Genomic DNA, 21400 nt, shown 5'->3' with positions numbered 1-21400 from the left:
TTTTTCACTTAGAAAAAATCCGCTCCCAAATCTTTGTCGGCATAGGTCCAAAGTTCATGTGTAAAACGTTTCGTGCAGATTACTCAAAAATCCCAGGAGGACATAGGTTTTAACTGTTTTTCATATCATTCAAAATGGTGGGAGATCTAAAGGTCAGAGGTCAAAAGTCAGAGTGTGAAAGTTGTTCATCATGAGTAGACGCATGTGTGTATCAAAGTTTTATGGCTGTAGGTCAAACAGGGCATGAGTTGTACCTGTTCAAAGTTGGCATTTTCAATTGAGTGCTATAGCGCCACCTTTTGACGAAATATTGTGAGATTTATTTCTGGCAGAAACAGAAGAAACAGAATAAAGGCAATATTAAAACTCTGTAACTCCGTAATTATCTCCACAATCTCGATGTTGAGATATTTGGTCCAAAATATTGTGATGTTTGATGTTGTCCATACCGCATACTTTAGCTCTATATCTACTGACAAGTACATGCAGCAAATTCAGTCATTCAGTCAAAATGTGCCTTACAAATGACATTTTTTTATTGAGAACATTCATTAAAGGGATAGTTCACCCAAATAAATATTTTTTTTCCTATCGATTAGTCACCCCATGGAGACTTGAATTCATGGATATTTTTTCGTTTTTGTCGCATTCCTAAGACAATAATTTGATGACCAGTGGACCGGTAGGCAGTGGTTACGTTAGGAGACACAAAGGAGACTCTCTGTGTCTCCTACTGGAACCACTGCTGGTCATCAAATTATTGGTTTAGGAATGCGACAAAAACTAAAAAATATCCATGAATTCAAGTCTCCATGGGGTGACTAATCGATAGGAAAAAAAAGTCATTTTGGGGGTGAACTATCCCTTAGTTGACAAAATGTTAACACTTTTTGAGTGGAAGTTCCATCTCTTAGCAAACATTGAATGACATTGAAGAAGTTCCCCCACAAAGCCTATGCTAGCCGCTAGAATAATCTACATATTTTGGAATACGACCTTTTGAAATACATAATAATGTCAGAGCAGAATAAACAACAGCAATTTGTATTCAACAATGTTCTTGGCTAATAAGGGAGCTTTTTTGGAGTATGATTAATAATTCATCACTGCTTTATGAAGACTATAAAAGGACAGTTGTGATCCGTGTTAAAGGGCTCTAACGCTGAAGATAAAGGTTCCATTGATGTACATACAAACCATGAGAGCCGTCCTGTGAGTGTAGCAGATCACTGTAAGTTGAGTGGATGAAACCCAAACTGCTTGCCCTGAAGACGGCCTTGACCAGTGTTGCCATGTCCGCTTATTATAAGTGACTTTGGGCTTGTTTTTTCTGTGTTAAAGTTGCTTGTAAATATTGGTAGTTGCAGGTTTTGTTTGTTTTTTTTGGGCTGGTTTCTAAAGTGTAGTTGTTGCTTATTTGTGCTTGCTTCCTTATGTTGTTTAAACCACTGGTTCTCAAACATTTTCATGTCAAGGACCGCCTAATATGTATTTGTCCCCCCCCCCCTCCCATCTGAAAATATTTTGTGAGACCCCCACACAAAGATTTGTGTTGTTAAAATGTTCCAAAATATTCCAAATTTTTCACTTTTTCCCCCAAGATTAAAAAAAAATCTGATCTACAAGCTCACAATGCGACCTGTGAGCTTGTAGATCGGCTATTTTCAAATAGCCAACGTGTATATACAGTATAGGATTAAAGTGCTCATCATGTCATGTGGGCTTGTTTTCCTAGACCTGGGTTTGCTTATTTCTCTCGCACAATCTGGCAACGCTGGCCTTGATGACTCGGCATCTGTCAGGAGATCTGATGTGGCAGTCACTCAATCTGTCCACTTAAAGTTCTTCCTGTGGGAGGGGCCACATCACACCAACAACACTGCTGTTAAAAAGGGTTATTATCAAAACAAGTCTGTTTGAGTTTCTCCCCTGAGGAAAGCGGGCAGGCTCTACTAGTTCAGTGGCAAACATTTCAGTCACTTGCAGAGGAGGAGACACAGGTTCGAATGCGGGGGTAGAACATGAAAGTTACAGAGTGCAGCCTTTAAGTAACAGTATCAATACTGCAATGTAGGAATACTCTGTTACAAGTAGAAGTTCCGTATTCAAAATGTACTTGAGTAAAAGTACAAAAGTATCGGCATCAAAATATACATATACACCAAAAGTAAAAGTACTCAATATGGAAAATATCCAGTTTCAAGTTTTCAAAACGAATGAAAATCTTTTGAAAATAGCCGATCTACAAGCTCACAACACGTCAAAGCGACGTGTTGTGAGCTTGTAGATCGGCTATTTTCAAATAGCTAAAGTAGGCCTATACATAGGGCTGAAGTGGTTAATGCACGTTTCGTAATAATAATCAAAATCTACAAAGTAACTAGTAACTAAAGCTTTCACATCATTGCAGTGGAGTAAAAGTACAATATTTGCTTCTGAGATGTAGTGGAGTAGAAGTAAAAGTACTGGAAATTGGAAATACTCCAGTAAAGTAGAATCACCTCAAAATTGTGCTTAAGGACAGTACTTCAGTAAATGTACTTAGTTACTTTACACCACTGCTCAGTGGTAAACAACATTTCAGTCACTTGCAGAGGAGGAGACACAGGTTCGAATGCGGGGGTAGAACGTGAAAGTTACAGAGTGCAGCTTTAAAGGTGTCTGGATGGCTCAGACAGGTCCATAGAGTGACTCTTCTATCTCTGTCTGACGTCGGGGTGAACTCGGGTCAGGGAGGCTAGTGTTAATGTTTCCTGTTCAGAGCTATACTGTAAAAAAAAACACAACCATGGTCCCTCCTCCTCGCTTTACTTTGTCGGGCTGGATTCTGTGGTATCCTTAATCTACAGAGAGGTGGGCCTGTGACCAGAACCAGTGTTGATTTCGTCAACTAAAACTATGACGAAAAATGTCCGTCGACTACCTTTATTCACTGACGAAAACTAAATAAAAACTAAGCTACGATGACTAAAACTAAGACTAAATATATTGACAATTTAGTCAAAAAATTAAAACTAGACTAAAATGTTAGTGAGGGACTAGTGGAGAAGAGATCCAGTAGAACTAAAAGACAAGTCATTTTATGTTTGGTTGTGCTCGGGGTGTTGCGCTCTGAAAATAGACAACGCGCTGCGACCCGTTGTGAGCTTGTAGATTGGCTATTTTCAGCATGCAACCAAGTGTAGAATCAGCCATTACCACGCCATCAAGGCACCGCCAAAATACATTTCAGTCGACTAAATCAAAATCAACTGTAGATTTAGTCGACTATAATCTTATGATATTTAGTCAACTAAAACTAGACAAAAACTAAAACATTTCAGATGACTAAAATATGACTAAAACTAAATGGAATTTTATTCAAAAGACTATGACTAAAACTAAATCAAAATTTGCTGTCAAAATCAACACTGACCAGAACATGGCTGGTTCCACTGGCTGTAGTATGATCAAGTAGGGCATTAATTTACGAGAAAAAAAACACAAAAAGTTAAAATATGGAGATGATGAAATATTCTGCCCAACAGCAACGATATATAACAACATATAGGTTTTCAGAGAAAATGTTTTGATTTAGAAGACATTTGTAGAATCTGGCGTCCCTATTTTGGGCATGCCATTATATTTCCAATTGTTTTCTATAGCTGATCTAGATGCAATGCGTTGTGAGCTTGTAGATGGGATATATTCGCCACGCGACAGCACCGTGAGACTAAAGGTCCTTACACACCGGCGAATGTGGCGAATATACGCAAAATTCGGACTCGTTCCGAATAATTAAAAGACGCTTTTTCGCTTCGCTTTTCCGCTTTTTCGCGCCATGTACGCTTGCATTGACTTTATAAGGTTTTTAAAAAAAGCGTATTATTCGCACGAAAAAATCGCCCCGGTGTGTAAGGACCTTAAGTCTGAATTAATGCTTAAGTGTTTAAACAACTTTGAGTCTCATTCCGTGGTGCTGCTGATGCCACGTGTTTTAATTAAACCTCACAGCTCGTGAGGGTTTTACTTTTCCAGGAAAAGTAGCTGATTGACTGAAGGAAAGAATGAATAAAAAACAGTGCAGAAGCTTCCTCCCAAGGTGATTGTTTAGTATGTGGATGAATAATTCACACGTTTTAAATATTGTAGCGTTTTCCATCTGTCAGAACAGGGACGCTGCTGATGAGCATTGAATCAGCCTGAATAAATCCGGGAATGCATCTACAAATGTCTCCTAAATCCAAACAGGTTTCTGAAAAACGTATGTTTCTATATCAGTGGTTCTCGAACTTTTTCATGTCAAGGACCCCCAAAATGATATGTATTTGACCGCCGACCCCCATATCAAAATATTTAGTTCCAGGGACCCCCCAGAAGCAAAGATTTGAGTTACAAATGTTCTCTTTAAAGAGTGTAATGTATATTCAAAGATTTTCACAGATTTTCACGATTTTTCAAAAAATAGCAGATCTACAAGGCGAGGGCGAGGGTGTATAGCGCGGCACTCTATACACCCTCGCCCAGGTGACCCAGCCGGGGTTGATCAAGCCCCGACTTACGTCCCAGTAGCTACCCACGGTCAGTCCTCTTAGGGAAAGACAGGGCCCCTCAGTCCGCTTCTCCGGAACTACTCTGCCGGGGCCGGGGGAGGCTCTGGCACGTGGAGGGACTATAGGCTCTGTGGATGGCCTCCTGGCCGGGCTCCTCCTTCGTCTCACCAGGTCCAGGACCTGAGCGTTGCGACGGGACCCGCGGGGGGGACGCGCGACAGGACGTGCAATAACCCCACGTTTGCAACTACTTTCACCTGCGCACTTCACCGGGTTTGGTCTAGTTCTAACTAATTTGCGAGCAAATAGAGTTTGGCCCCCAGAGCCGCAGGCATACTGTAAGCCTATTAGCCTAGAAGGGGCAGCCTGTGTGAACTTATGAATGGCTGGTATTGAGGGCCTGTGTTAAGCAGCAGTCTTTGACCCTTGTAATCTTATTTTAGAGACTGCTTGTGATGTGAAGCTGACTCTTTACAGCTAAACAACCCTCTCATTTGATTAATGGCAAAAAATCTTTGACCTCTAGGTTGTACAGGTCCTGCCTTTTGGAATTGTCAATTGAGTAATACTTTCAGAAGAACCGATCAAAGAGTTTTCCCATGTAAACAACCATGGCTTCTTTGTTTACATTCATACTTCACTTCTACAGTACGGCCTATATGTAGACTAAAGTTATTAAAGGGATGGTTCACCCAAAAAATAACAATTTCTTCTATCGATTAGTCACCCCATGGAGACTTGAATTCATGGATAATTTTTTGTTTTTGTCGCATTCCTAAGGCAACAATTTGATGACCAGCGGACCGGTAGGCAGTGGTTCCGGTAGGAGATACAAAGGAGACTCTCTGTGTCTCCTACTGGCAGTGTTGCCAGATTGGGCGGTTTTCCGCCCAATTGGGCTATTTTAAAACTCATTGGGCTGGGATAAATAGCCTTGGGTGTGCACATCAAATTTGGGCTTGTTTTAAAGTTAAAAACAGCCCAAAACAAGCCCAAAACAAGCCCAAAACAAGCCCAACAAGCCCAAAACAAGCCCAAAAAATCGCGCGCAGCGCGCACACATGCACTCTCATGCACTCTCATGCACGCGCGCTGCGCGCGCGTGCATGAGAGTGCATGTGGGCTGGTTTTTATTGCAATGGGCTGGTTTTAAGGGCTGCTTGGGCTGGAAACTGTCATTCCGATCTGGCAACCCTGCCTACTGGAACCGTTGCCGGTCATCAAATTATTGGCTTAGGAATGCGACAAAAACTAAAAAATATCCATGAATTCAAGTCTCCATGGGGTGACTAATCGCTAGAAAAAAAGTCATTTTGGGGGTGAACTATCCCTTTAACTTAAAGTACTACTGTGCTTTAAGTCATACCCAAGGATACCCCTGTATGTTTCTGTAAGGCTATTAAGCAATATAGGATTATATACAGTATAGTAGGAGCGATATAGGATATAGGCAATATTATCTGATTAGCTTAGTAAATTCCAATGAAGGCTTTTGTACAGAATCACTAGGCTAATGCTTTTTAAGTCCACTAAAGGGCTGTACAGGATTTATGCCTGGTGACTTCTGTACAGAGGTTATCTTCATATAGGATTTCATTGTTTATTATTTACTTATACAGTGCTAGTATTGTGTACTGTCACTTTACCAGCATGGACATTTAACATTTGACTTCTTTAGTTTTTTCCATAATTTTTTTTCCCACAAAGCACATATTGCACACACACACACACACACACACACACACACACACACACACACACACACACACACACACACACACACACACACACACACACACACACACACACTTTTGTGATCCCTCTACACTTTTGAGGTTCCTTACTTTCTACCTCGAGCTCTGGCCGTTTTGGACGGACGAGAGCACCTTGCCTTTTCAGCTGGGGACAAGAAATGCTTTCGTGGAACCCCCCCCCCCCCTCCCCCCATGAGGGGATGTGGTTTGTTTCCTTTGTTTACTGTGTGTGGGTGCAGTGGGTCTGTAAAAACCCTTTGAGACTGTAAAAGTACAAAATAGTTGAGTTGAGCATTGTAGAAACAGGGAGACATGATGTTTTTAGGCCCCCTGCTAACAACAGGGCTCTATAAGGCAGGGGTCTTCAACAGGGGGTCCGAGACCCCTAGGGGATCCTCAGAGTTACTACATGGGGGATGCCAAATCATCGCGTCATAGGATATATTTTTACTTTAACCACTTGAACCCTAGCATATTCTTAGGAGAACTATAGGCAAAAATAGCCGATCTACCGGCTCACAACACTTCACATCATGATCTCACTGACTGCTCTTCTATTGAGACATTTAGATCGTGTCAAACGATCATGTCTCACCTAGACACAGGATCTGACATGAATTTTGACCTGAAGGTCAAGATTCAATTTATCCCCTGAGCAAGCAGGCTAGGCTCTATTAGCTCAATGGCAAAAAAAATTAGGACTAGGAAACCGGGTTCAAATCCGGGGTAGAAGAGGAAAGTTACATAGTGCAGCAGGCCTTATGGGCTTTTAGCTCCATGTTCATTGTCACTTAAACTAAGGTGCTGAACACAGCTTCTCTTTTCAACCCTGAGGCCCAGCTGAGCTCACATGTTGTTCCCTCCCCTGTGATTGGCTGAATCGGCCATCCTGCGCCCTCCGTCCCGTCGTGCGGTCGCCATGATTCTACCCTGCGGTCAGACTTGTGCACAGGGCCTGTTAACGTCTTCTGTCATGAGAGGAAAAGGGGGGGCCACAGCCAGCAACACAAAAGTGTCCTTGTTACAGAGGAGTGAAGTCACTTTAAAAGTCATCCTCCTTGTCTTGGTTGGAGGGAGGTGGGGGGGGGTCTTCTGTCGCTGGGCTGCAAAGCTCCGCTATTATCCAGTTACAGAGGAGTGAATTGGTCCTCTGTCCCCCTCATGTTAACTGGCTTTATTCATGGCCTAGTGAAATAAACAGTATACGTGTGACTTGTGTGTGTGTGTGTGTGTGGGTGGGGGTGGGGGGGGGGTCTATTAATCACATGTCTTTAACCCACCCACAGGCTAAGATGCATGTCATGTAGTCACAGAAACATGGGTTATACATCCAGTGTGACTGTGGTGGGGTCTTTGTTGTCACGCGATGATGTCACAGAAACATGGCTTCACATCCAGTGGGGTCTTTGTCACATGATGTCACAAAAATAATGAGAGAGCAGAGTGATAGTCCAGCGGGTCAGGGGTCAAAAGGTCCCTGCCCAATAGTCCTGCACTCCATAGACATGGAACTATAGAGCCAGACAGATATATCCGCCATTATTTAACTTTTTCGATGACATCAGTGTCTGCAATTATGCAGCCGAAAAAGTGCGCTGATTTGTATCCATTTGTAGCTGATTTTTTTAACCACTGTCACCTATTTTGGTCATGACATTAACACGGTAGGTCACAACATTATAGGCGAAAAACTTGCAGAAAAAATAGCAGATCTACAAGCTCATAGCGCGGCACCGAGTGCCGCGCTATGAGCTTGTAGATCTGCTATTTTTTTTTAAACGTGAAAATGTGTGCAAATCTTTGAATATATATATTTTAAAAGTGAACATTTTCAACTCAAATCTTTGCTTCTGGGACAACAAAATATTTTGAGAATACTGTAGGGATTTAGGAGACATGTAGAATCGGCTTCAGGTCTTAATGGGTTAAATTGACAATCTACAAGCTCACAATGCGTCGCTTTGCAATACTTTGTGAGCTTGTATCAGCCAGGCTCCACATGGAGCCCCTACCTACCCGCTCATTCAAATACAACATCACATAAATGGTTTGAATGTAAAACGCACTGTGTGAAGGAGACCTTTACTCCTGCTGTTCTCTGTAAAACCTGTTTGGAGAAGTAAGAATAAACCATTCTTTGAAGGAGTGTTTATTATCGTCTCCTTTGATTTGATGCCAGGAGGAGTTTTTTTTGTGAGAAGCCTTTGTCACTCAGAGCCAATAATTATAGGATTGTTCTGTGCTGCCTGGCTGAATACAGGGAGATATTTGACCCACAAATACAGGCTTGTGTTTTCTGTCTCTCACAGGCCCTAGCTGTCATTTGATGAGCACTTGTCACGTTTGAATTGCCCTGTAGCCTATATATCCATAAAACATGACCTAAGTTCATTGTGCAAAATAGAGCAATCTTTTTATGAAAAGTCTTGTTGATGTGTAAGTTGCTATCCTTCAAAATATATTCCTTCAAAATATATTCCTTCAGAATATATCCACAATAATATGAATTTTTGTCTTAAAAAAGATAGATACTATACCTTGCTGCTGCTTGAACTCTGCACTATATCTCAATAGCACTAATGCTTATTAATTATTCTGCATTTGAGGAGCTATATGTATTCATTTTATAACAAGAAAATAATACATTTAATTTTTCCCCACTCTGAAATTTCAGAGAGCTGTCGAAAGGGGCCAAGTTGTGATATTGGTCAGTATAGATAGGCTAACACTTGCTATTTGGCCCATGGAGCACGTTGACCTGGTTGGTGCTCAGTAACCACACAGCCACACTGCCTCAGCCTGCTATTATTTATTTACCCATCTAATGGTGCTTTGTACAGGGGAACAGTTGCTCTGCCTTGGTGGCGAGAGGCCAACGGTGAGAACATCTAGCTTGTGAGTCATGGGTGGTTTGCTAGTTACAATCCCAGTTTCCACTCGTATCACAGGTTTACAGGTGTGGGTGAAATTATATTTCAAAAATGTTGCGCCCCATCATTTTGTAGTATTCCGTGAGAAGACATGCAGATAGAGTGAGAGCAGAAGAGAGAAGAGAAGGAAATGCTGATTTGGGGGGGTGTCAGGGTGGTGCAGCAGGGGTAAAGTTCCGGGCCCACTATCGTGGAGAGTAGGGGTTTGAATGCCCCACGGTGCATCCACCTTGGCTGCACTCATTCTGCACTCATTATGCAGAATGTTCCATTTCACAGGTTTTCAAATGTATAACATGTATACAAATCTTTAGAAAATAGCAGATCTACAAGCTCACAATAGTGAGCTTGTAGATTGGCTATTTTCAAATGGCTGAAATGTATGTATAAGGCTGAAGCAGGTCATGTATGTTTTGTAATAATAATCAAAATCTATTGTAACTAAGTAACTATTAACTAAAGTTTTCCAAAAAAAAAGTGGAGTAAATGTATAATATTTGCCTCTGAGATGTAGTGGAGTAGAAGTAAAAGTAACGAAAACTGGAAATACTCCAGTAAAGTAAAAATACCAACAAAAAAGAATTGTAAGTAAATGTACCTAGTTACTTTACACCACTGACAGCACATATAGATATTGACAAGAGACCTGTTTGTTTACATCTGTGACCTTTCAGTTATTGGACATTCCCTCTTAATCAGCAGGCCACTGTGTTGTTGACCAAGGTTCTCCGTAGTGCTCATTCATTTGTGTTTAGTCTACCGCTTACATATTGACTTGTTTGTTTAGTCTGCTCCAAAAACCCACAGATAAGCCTGTCTGACTCCATGTTGAAACATTGTTTGGCTTGTTTGTTTAGTCTGCTTCCAACCCTTGATTTTTGATATTTCATTCCAATGGTTCTATGTTTGTGGCGTAAATGAAATGAATAGCTTTCGCTACCCAACAAAACAAAGACAAAAGATGTTGAAAGCCTAGTGGGAACACTCTGAGCCCCCCACCACCAAATATTTCACCGGAAGGAAAACATGTTTTTGGTTGCTCCACTGCGCCCCCTACAGATCTGGTTAATGGAACTTTTCTATTGACCAGATTTTTCCTTCCGGTGAAATATTTTCTTTTTTGGACAAAAAGTGTGTTTTAGACGTGAGGTGGGGGGCTCAGAGTGTTCCCACTAAGTAGGCTTTCAACTCCATAAAACCGTCTTTGTTTTGGTGAGTATAGCGAAAGTGTATTTTATTTTATTTTACTAAAGACGAGAGGCTGTGCAGCCTGTGGTGCGTGTGCAAAGGCTCGAAAGTCCATAGCGTTAAGGAGAACTCCTTCTAATGCTATGGACCAGAGCTAATCAGCAGTTTTTACCTCAACCTACAGTACACCAGACTTTAATAAAAGTGACACTTGGAAGAATAGTGTCACTTTTAACACATCGGGTGCCAAACACGGTCTGAACCGTGTTTGCGCAGAGTAGCGGTCCGGTGCCGAACACGGTCCAGACCGTGAAATATGTCTTTTTGTTTTTTTCGTTTTTCTCCACACGGGCGGGGCTAGAGCAGCTCTGGGAGTACCCATTGTGATCTTGAGAAGGATAGGCCAGATAGATCACCGGAAAAAAAAACATGGCTGCCATCCACTTCCTGTCTATTTCCTTCTTTAAAACACCTATATCTCCGAATCTGTTTCCGGTGGGGAAAACCGGTCATGCGCGATGCGCGATCCCCCCCCATTGTAACTCGCGAGTGAAATGTTATCGTTCCAGGCTGTAGCCAGGGTCATCGCGCAACATGAATGGATGTTTTTTTTTACATGGATTTGCTCCTCGTGGAGTCTAGAGCTTTAAACAGCAAAGCGCAGTCAATGGGGAGAATGCTGGCACCCAACGTAAGTTGTTATGAAAAAATGCTGGCACCTGATGTGTTAACAACCACATTTGATACATTTCAAAATGTCCACACGGTTTGAAAAGTAGCAAAATAAATAGCTGATGTACACGCTCACAACACGTCCGGATGTTTGTAGAGTGGCTATTTTCTCTGTTTTGTCACACTTTTTAAGTGGTTAAAGGGAGGATGTCTCATTTTGGAATGAAACCTCATGTGTTTCTTGTGATGTCTGCAGGTTAAGTGGAGCGTAGACGACACAACAACAATGAATAGACTCTGAAGAAGAAGGTGACAGAGGAGTGTTTGGCTCTCCCTCTGAAGGAGAAGGAAGCACCAATGTTCTCTCCTCCTCCTGACCAGGAAAACATCTCCTCCTCACCGGCCTCCACCAAAGGCCCAGTCAAATATGGGGAGCTCATTGTCCTGGGGTACGTATGACACGTTCATCTTGTTTCTCCCCAATTCAGTCTTTTGTTATGCCAATTAATTCCTCACCACACACATGTGTGTGTTGTCACTGCTGTCGTATCCTATTGACACACCTGCCAGTGAGGAGCCCCCACCGGGAGGACATAGGGCCTTCGTCCTATACTCTTCCCGGCCAACACTCCCTGATGAATATATCAAATATCACCCTCCCCCGAACACGAGCCAATTGTGTGGCCAATTGATGACCAGTGGACCGGTAGGTAGCGGTTCCGGTAGGAGACACAAAGGAAACTATTTGTGTCTCCTACCGGAAGCGCTGCTGGTCATCAAATTATTGTCTTAAGAATGAGACAAAAACAAAAAAAAATCCATGAGTTCAAGTCGGTGACTAATCCATAGATTAACATTTATTTATTCCAATGTCGTCGAGATACAGGTATTAACACATTGGGTGCCAGAGGTTTATTAAAAATGTAAACGTTCAGTGCCTGCTATTCTTCCATCCACTGACGTTGATACGTTTCGTGCTGTAGAAGCCCCGACGCAGAAGTGCATGTAAACAAAGCGTGCGTGCGAGACAGCGGAGGGTCCCGACTAACGCCTGGAACAATAATATGTCTAACGCGATCCTCCATTGCAGAGTGATCGCCGATCGAAAACGGCTCGCTTCCACCACGTTAAAAAGAAATGGAGATATTAAGCTTTTAGTCAAGGAGCTAACATTGGAAAGGCCGACCGGAAGGATTTTTGACATGGATCCACATCCGGCCTCTCCTTCTCAGAAACTCCTTGGATGATCCCAAAGTTTTGTTAGAGCGCCCCACGTGGGCCCAACTTGGGTCAAAAACGGTCCGGACCATTTTCGGCACTTCTCGTTAGGATTCTCAAAAACGGTCCGGACCGTTTTTGGCACTCGATGTGTTAAAACAAGCAAAAAGAAATGTGGATCAAAGAATAATAAAATGCTAATAAAATGCAAATAAACCATCAATCACAAAACGACGAAATTCAATTGAAAACAGTTACAACTTGAGACACAATGGCTAGAAATCATAGTCCTAAACACCACCAGAGATGGAAGAACCGTAATCTCCAGAGTGTGTTGAAGACCATATCAAGAGCCAAGGGTAGCATAGGAAAATGCACTTTTACAGTGGTGGAAAGTAACTAAGTACATTTACTTAAGTACAGTACTTAAGTACAATTTTGAGGTATTTGTACTTTACTTGAGTATTTCCAATTTCCAATACTTTTACTTCTACTCCACTGCATCTCAGAGGCAAATATTGTACTTTTACTCCACTACAAAAAAACTTTAGTTACTAGTTACTTTGAAGATATAAATGATTACATTATAAAACATACAATATCCACTTTAGCCCTATTTTATACCTAGGCTATTTGAAAATAGCTGATCTACAAGCTCACAACGCGTCGCATCGCGACGCGTTGTGAGCTAGTGGATCTGCTATTTTCAAATATTTTAGTACTTTTACTTTTGGTACTTTAAGTACATTTTGATGCCAATACTTTTGTACTTTTACTCAAGTACATTTTTAATTCCAGACTTTTACTTGTAACAGAGTATTTCTATATTGCAGTATTGATACTTTTACTTAAGTAAAACATTTCAGTACTTTTTCCACCACTGCACTTTTACCAAGTTCAGTGCAAGCTCAACATATTGTGGTTATAAAAGGGGAAAATATGAGCACTCAAAAAAAAGGAGAGGGCAAAAAATCACTGTACTTTAATAGTTTTATTTTAACCCAGTAAGACTGGGAACATATCTGTGTCATTTTAAGATTTCTTTGGATCTGCTATTTTTAGAAAAATCGTGGAAAATGTGTGCAAATCTTTGAATATATATATTTCTAAAGCGAACATTTGTAACTAAAATCTTTGCTTATTCAAATATTTTATATGATTTTTTCGAAAAATAGCAGATCTACAAGCTCATAGTGCGGTACTCGGTGCCGCACTATGAGCTTGTATATCTGCTATTTTTTAATATCCAAAGAAATCTTAAAATGATGCGTTCCCGGTCTGAATGGGCAAGTATAGAGACACACGGCCGGAAGCGGAAGGCCTACAAATTCACGCCCACTTTTGAGATAGCGCCGCTACTCGAGGTCCGTTAGAACGATGAACTGCAGCTGCCAATGCAATCTCTATGAGAGGATATGAGAATTAGCCTACTTTTAAAATATTCCTACATTAACTGGAGACGATATTGATTTAAATAAAAATATGTTTCCAAATGTATGGAGTGTCTTTGTCAACATATCTTCTTGTTTTCTTAATAGTTGATGTGTTTCACATTTAATTTGCCACTTTAACGAGTTACCCATAATGCTAACACAGCAGAGGCGAGACGGCAGACAGACAAGTGTTTGCATTTCAGTGAAATCACTGTCTTTACGCGCGCCGACCAGTGGCGTACCCACTGTAGAGGCAGGACAGGCGGTCGCCTGCCCAACTAAGATCTCGCCTCCCCTAAAAAAAACAAATAACCCAAAAATGTGTCATTGCATGCTTAATGTCCTCAAAGTCACGCATCCAACAAGCTTTGAACCGAGCAGATTGGACCTTCTGTTCCAAAACATCTTGAAAACGGCCACTTTCGCCAGTTTTCTGGGTATTGAAAACCTCAAGGGACGCGTCCGTGACGTATATACCATGCAACCACTTAAACTCTAGATCTCCGATCATGCTAGCGGTTTTGACATACTGATGGAGTATAAGTATATTGTGGGTAGTATATCGAGATGACAGATATGGGACATTAAAAAGGATAAATTAAACAAATGGGACACAAAAAAAATCGCTACAGCTTCAGTAGTTAACCAGTGAAATTACGGTATTTTACAATGCCTCTCATAGAGATTGCATTGAGAGCTGCAGTTCATCGTTCTAACGGACCTCGAGTAGCGGCGCTGTGTCAAAAGTGGGCGTGAATTTGTAGGCCTTCCGCTTCCGGTCGTGTGTCTCTATAGCATACTTGCCCTGATGATTATGGTCGAAACATGTGTCTTTTAAAATTATTAAAGTACCTTGATTTTACGCCCTCTCCTCTGTTATCTTTTCCTCTTTTTCAAGTTTTGGTTCCCGTTGATCCTAGAAGCTACGTTTTTAACTCAACTTCTATCTCCATTGAGCACCTGGTTGCTCTCTCTGCAGATATTGTGGTTATACTTGGCAGCTGAATGTTGAACGAGCTTAAACAAACACCTGCATTTTAGCACTGTGTGTCTTTTTGAGACAGTGGGTTTTGTTTTAGTGCAGCATAATTCCAGTGGTTGAAAAAGTACTCAAATGTTTTACTTAAGTAAAAGCATCAATACTGCAATGTAGAAGTACTCTGTTACAAGTAAAAGTCCGGAATTCAAAATTTACTTGAGTAAAAGTACAAAAGTGTTGGTATTAAAATGTACTTAAAGTACCAAAAGTAAAAGTCTTAAAATGTTTGAAAATAGCAGATCTACAAGCTCACAGATCAGCTATTTTCAAATAGCCTAGGTATTAAAATAGGGCTAAAGTGGTTAATGTATGTTTTATAATGTAATAATTTATATATACAGTAACTAGTAACTAAAGTTGTCAAATAATTGTAGTGGAGTAAAAGTACAATATTTGCCTCTGAGATGTAGTGGAGTAGAAGTAAAAGTATAGACAATTGGAAATACTCCAGTAAAGTAAAAGTACCCCAAAATAACTAAGTACAGTACTTAACTTACAGTACGTAAATGTACTTAGTTACTTTACATCACTGCATAATTCAACCTAGATCCAGTCATATGCACGAATACCATCCATGGACCACATGGAGACTGCACTGAGGAGGAATGCAGCTGACTTCCTGAGTGGAAAAAGCGAAACGGTTGTGTTGCTGAACCGTCATAAAAAGCTGTCAGGAAATTGCGGCTGTTGTGGTTTTAAATGTTTCTTTTATACTTTTCAATTGTGTCGGGAACTAGAATTAAAGCGTCTGGGATGTCTCCACTAACTGACAATTACAGTGGTGGTAATCTTTCATTTTGAAGAGCCATCTGGTTGGTGAAAACAAAAGGTTGCTTTAAGTGAAGTGTGGCCTGATTTTAATTGTCACATAGGACAGTGGTTCTCAACCAGTGGTACGGGGACCACCAGTGGTCCTTGGGGGGTACCAGGGGGTCCCCAGTGAAATGAGTTAACATAGCGATTTGAGTTAAAAATGTTCGCTTTAAACAATATATATTCAAAGATTTGCACTCATTTTCACGATTTTACTAAAATAGCAGATCTACAAGCTCGTAGCGCGGCACTCGGTGCCACGCTATGAGCTTGTATATCTGCTATTCTTGAATAGCCAAAGTGTAAAATAATGCTTTTTAGCTCAAATCAAAAAGTGACACAGATGCGTTCCAGGTCTTAATGGGTTAATACAATATAACTTATACTATTGGGGTGGTTGTATTTTGTCTCCCTGCCCTTCTATTGAGACATTTAGATCATGTCAAAGGTCATGCCTCACACATAAATGGTGCATTTATATAGCGCTTTTATCCAAAGCGCTTTACATAGATTGTGCATTACAGTACATTCACCCATTCACACACACACACATTCACACACACACATTCACACACCCATTCACACACACACATTCACACACACACATTCACACACACATTCACACACCGATGGCGGAGGAACCCATGCAAGGCACCAACCTGCTCATCGGGAGCAATTCATGGGGGTTCAGCGTCTTACATGATCTGACACAAAGTTTTACCTGATGGTCAAGCAGGCTGACTCTATTAGCTCAACGGTAAAAATGTCAGCACTTGTGCAGGAAACCGGGTTCAAATACAGGGCAGAAGAGGAAAGTTATATAGTGCAGCTTTAAGTATCCACCTAACAGGCCATGTGGTGAACACAAAATATATATATATATTTTTTTTTTTTCCTTGGAAATCTTTGGAACAATCTCCCCTATAATGACATGCCCCAAAATAGGGAGGCCAGGTTGAAAGTGTTTAAAGAAACACAGGATGTTAGCATTTCCCACTGAAAGCATTGGTCTTTTCTTTGGTTTACTGGAACGTTTACATGACCTTCAGCTACTGATTGGCCTTTGTGACTAATCTAATTTAGTCGAGGATTTCAATTCAATAAATACAATAAAAGAATAACTGTCCCATAATGAAGCTATCGAGATTCCTAATTTGGCAGTTGTTGGCTTCAAATAGATTAGAAGTTTTTAATAGAATAAAACTGAAAGTGAACTGACTCCAGTCATGCTGCTGGTTGACAGTTGACAGTTGGTCTGTTGCTTCTATCAAAGCTTTGACTACAGTCAGGCACAGAAAAAGAAAAATGCAAGTTCATTGAAGAAACTGTATTTTGTATGAGCAAGGCTTTCGTGGCTTATACTTCATATAACAAATAATGGTATGCTTAAACTCGTTTTATGCTAAGCATAAACTCGTTTATGCTAAGCATTCTGATAAAAAATAAAAATAAAGCTCCATATTACGGCACTGTCCACACGAACGTGCCATTCCAAAGATCCGAACCGATGGAACTTGTCACAAGCTTGTTGCTTTATTAACCACAAAGTTCTCCCACCATTCACTCACTGTTTCATCTTCTCTTCTTCTACAGGTACAATGGCTCCCTGCCCAACGGGGACAAGGGGCGGCGGAAAAGCCGCTTCGCTCTGTGCCGCAGACCCAAGGCCAACGGTGTGAAACCCAGTACCGTCCATATGGGCTGTTCTCCACAGGCAGCTAAGGTACAGTACAATACAACCAGTACCATACATATGGGCTGTTCTATGGGCTGCAGCTAAGGTACAGTCCTCAGTGTTCATTGAAATCTGAGTGTTCAAAGATTTAACCAAATTTGGTTCCATTTGTCACACTCTCAGAGTTACAGACACATAAGGGTTCAGAGACCCTCAAGGACGTACCTGGCAATGTGGTTAAGAACCAAATGTGTCATTTAGAAAATAGCATGTGGTTTCTAACAGTGAACGTCTCTGTGATCCATACAGGCTATAAGCAACAAAGACCAGCACAGCATCTCCTACACTCTGTCCCGAGTCCAGACGGTCGTGGTGGAATACACTCATGACGTCAACACGGACATGTTTCAGGTCTGTACCATCCATAATGCATAGAGTACAGTACATTATGTTTTGCACTACTGTAGACCAGCGATTCCCAACCATGATGAAAAATAAGTATACAACGTTGATGCTTGTGGTGAGGCAGACTGTAGGGAGAAAGGTACTGACCATCCTCTGTTGCCTTGCTCAATAAATGTATTATTTTTCACCCGCAGACGGAGTGCCTCAGTACCTTTCTGCCTACAGTCTGCCTCAGCACAAGCAGAACTTCATTTTCTTTTGCTTCTATGTATATACCTACCTGTTTCACTGAAAAGCACCCACTGTGACTGAAACCAGGCAGCACTTCCTTCTTCTATTTTAAACGCCTCTTCCACTTATCCAAGGTAGAACACATTCGATTGATTGATTGTTAACATAAAGGTGCTTGGTAAATGCAAGTTTGGAGCAACGTAAACTCTGAAAATGATCAGAGGATAAAGCGTACAGTATGTGACGCCTCCTCCTCCCCACTTCCGTTTCGTCTTTACTGCTGCGCTAATTTGTCATAATATAAATCAAAATAATCAAAGCATATATAGCTTGCTGTTTATCAGAAATGGAAATTATTTTCCAGACTACGGTCCGCGCAACTGGCTCCAAAGTAGCCTGACAGCGCATCGTGGGTTCGAGTCCATCTCCCGACGATCTTTGCTGCATGTTTCTCCCCATCTCTCTCTGTCTGTCGCTACAGTAAATCTATTAAAAAAAGCCCCCCCCCCCAAAAAAAATGAAATTCTAGAATAAAATATAAAGATATTTTTAAATATATTTTCGTGAACGGAAATGACGAACATATGACAGCTTCCGTTATCGGATTTCGGGAGGTGTAGTTTGAGACTCTATATAACATTTGGAGATTATGGAATAGTTACGCAAGACTATAGGTTTGTGTGAAGGAGGTATATCTCTCTCTGAAACTGGTACCGATCAATTATTGAAGGAAACACTCAGTGCTGAGTGCTAACTAACTACCCTACTTGCTCCCTCGTCACTTGACAAAAATAACCGTGTCGTGACGAGGTATAAATTGGGCTTAGTCACTCTTGGATAATACAATGTATATAATACAATGTCCTCCTATATAATACAATGGGGGGGGGGGTACCAGGGTGTCCCCAGCAAAATGTGTTAATATAGCATCACAATCATTTTAACCACTTTAACCATGTATTATACTTTGGCTATTCAAAAATAGCAAATATATACTGCTATTGAGCTTGTAGATCTGCTATTTTTTTTATTATTAATTTTGCAAATCTTTGATTTCTTTCTTTTTTTTTAAGCGAAAGTTTTAGCAAAAAACTCAACATCTTTGCTTCTGGACGTCCCTGGCACAAAATATTTTTGAGATGGCGGGGGTCGGCAGCCAAATACATTTTGGGGATCCTTGACATGAAAAAAGTTTGAGAACCACTGTTCTGGGTCACTGGTTCTGAATGTGGGGTTTTGCAACCCCTAGAGGTCATTGAGGGGATTCCAGCCACGGGTCTCCAGCTAAAATGACTGTTACTTAGGAACGAAAGGAACCCTTACAGGTCTGCAAGTCTGAAAGTTAAATACAAATGGAGCCAAATGGGTCTGTAACTCCGAAACAGTACATTTATACACTTATATTAATTAGGAGTTTGGGTTGTAGATTGGGGTCCCAGAGAGAAGTGGTGGAGATCATCGGTTTGAGGTCTTAAAAATGTATACAATTAAATTGTCACTTTAGAAATGTGCAGATACCCTGTATACACATTTTTTTTTGGTTTGTTTACTGTCGAGTGAGAAAACAATGTTGCACATTAAGAGAATCATTTGGGGACCCCTTCCACAAAATCCCCCTGGGGGTCCGGAACCACAAGTTGAGAATCACTGTCTTGCTGAAAGACTTGCAGACTTCCTAACCGGCCCTGTGGTTGAACAACATGATGCAAAAAAAAACACAATACGGGAAGTGATGAAACAATCAACTGTAAAACTGCAGTTTGCACAAACAACATGTTAGTAATTATGTGTCTGGCAAAACACTCTGATAATTGAGGCCTTTTACTGTAAATCACAATTAACAACACTGCAGGCTGACAGTCCCTGTTTAAGGAAAAAAGATTGTTGTCACTGACCGTCTTAATTACTTCTTGGCTTTTTCTGAAAAGACTCATTATGCTCCAGTTAGGGGAAAGCTATTTGGGTTTAGGACTGTTAAATGGAGTTAGAAAGAAGCTGGGCGAATAGAGGAATGAATGCGTCTTGTCTTATCGAGCTCCACGTGAGGTTTATAACTGCTATCTGGTTCTGTTTAAAGCAGTGGGTCTCAAATCTTTTAATTTCAAGGACCCTCAGTTTGGTATGCATTATTATTATATTGACCCCCTCAAGGACCCCATCAAGGACGAAGCCATCTATGAAATCAATGAAAAGGTTTCATCTGCAGCACAATTTTATTCAATATGTAGTGTCTCGGCTAAGGACACTACTACATTAATAACAACTTAAACCCTATATACAGTACTTAGTCATATGACAAATAAAGAAAATAGTAGAACTACAAGCTCACAACGTGTCACATTGTGAGTTTGTAGATGTAAAAATGTGTTGAACAAAACAATTATAATAATGTAGACCTTATTAATCCCATGGGGGGGAATTCAGTTTCAGCTTCACCCGGCTGATGGCTGCTCAGGTGGTCATATTGAGTGCTCGGGGTGGAGCAGTTACGCGTTAAGCGTGTTGCTTATGGACACCTACGTGTAGACACGTTGCCAGAGCACAGGAATGGAACCGTGGACCTTCTGTCCCAGGTTCAGTGGCGCGTCACTCTGCGAGCTTGCACATCTGCTATTTGGGAAACATTTTGAAAAATCTTGAAAGTATTCGAAAAATGCTGTATAATTTTGCATTTTTTTAACACAAATCTTCTCTTCTGGGGGTCCCTGGCACAAAACATTTTCAGATGGGGGTCCGCAGCCAAATATATATCAATTTGGGGGTCCTTGGCACAAACAAGTTGGAGAATGACTGATTTGAAGGTATTTGTTAATCCCTTGTGTGTGTGTATTTGTGTGTAACAGATCGGGCGGTCCACGGAGAGTCCCATCGACTTCGTGGTGACGGACACCATGCCCGGCGGGCACGGTGACAGCCAGTCGGTGCAGAGCACCATCTCGCGCTTCGCCTGCCGCATCATCTGCCAGCGGAGCCCGCCGTTCACCGCACGCATCTACGCCGCCGGCTTCGACTCCTCCAAGAACATCTTCCTGGGTGTAAGGCTATGATGATGAAATGTCAGATGAATTACAATAAAAAATGTACTATTAGGCCTTTTAGCAGACGCTATTTACAGTAAGCAAGATAAACACAAGGTAATAGGCTACATCACATGCATAGAGACACTGACAGTAATCTAGAATCATAGGTAAACCAAGAACCTATCATCAGTCTCAACAGTATAATGTCAACATAACTGCATGTCTACATAACATGCTATCTAAATTACATTTTAACCTTAGCATAAGCCTGCAAGGTCGTCAAGGCTAGGGCAAGTGCTACGTACGCAGTGTTGATTTTGACTGCAAATTTTGATTCATTTTTTGACCGCCACGCTGCGGCCCAGGCTGTCATAACGTAGTTTTTATTTCGTTTTTATTTCGTTTTGGTCAGTGAAAAAAAGGTAGTCGCCCAACATTTTTCTTCATAGTTTTAGTCGACAAAATCAATACTGGTGCTATACGGGCTAAG

General features: G+C 41.2%; 1 protein-coding gene across 1 annotated transcript in view; it reads left to right on the top strand.

The window, feature by feature from the left end:
- The window catches only part of LOC308103797 (E3 ubiquitin-protein ligase pellino homolog 1-like), a 30826-nt gene that overhangs the window by 4944 nt on the left and 4482 nt on the right, over positions 1–21400 (top strand). Inside the window, exons 2-5 of the mRNA XM_080453970.1 lie at positions 11333–11525; positions 17173–17302; positions 17564–17665; positions 20734–20925. Of these exons, the coding sequence (XP_080310096.1) occupies positions 11434–11525; positions 17173–17302; positions 17564–17665; positions 20734–20925 (516 nt within the window). The 5' untranslated portion in view covers positions 11333–11433. The remainder of the gene's footprint in view (positions 1–11332; positions 11526–17172; positions 17303–17563; positions 17666–20733; positions 20926–21400) is intronic.

Source organism: Gymnoscopelus braueri, assembly GCF_963280865.1.
Source record: "Gymnoscopelus braueri genome assembly, chromosome: 2".
Taxonomy (NCBI): domain Eukaryota; kingdom Metazoa; phylum Chordata; class Actinopteri; order Myctophiformes; family Myctophidae; genus Gymnoscopelus; species Gymnoscopelus braueri.
This window is presented reverse-complemented; position numbering and strand designations above follow the sequence as displayed.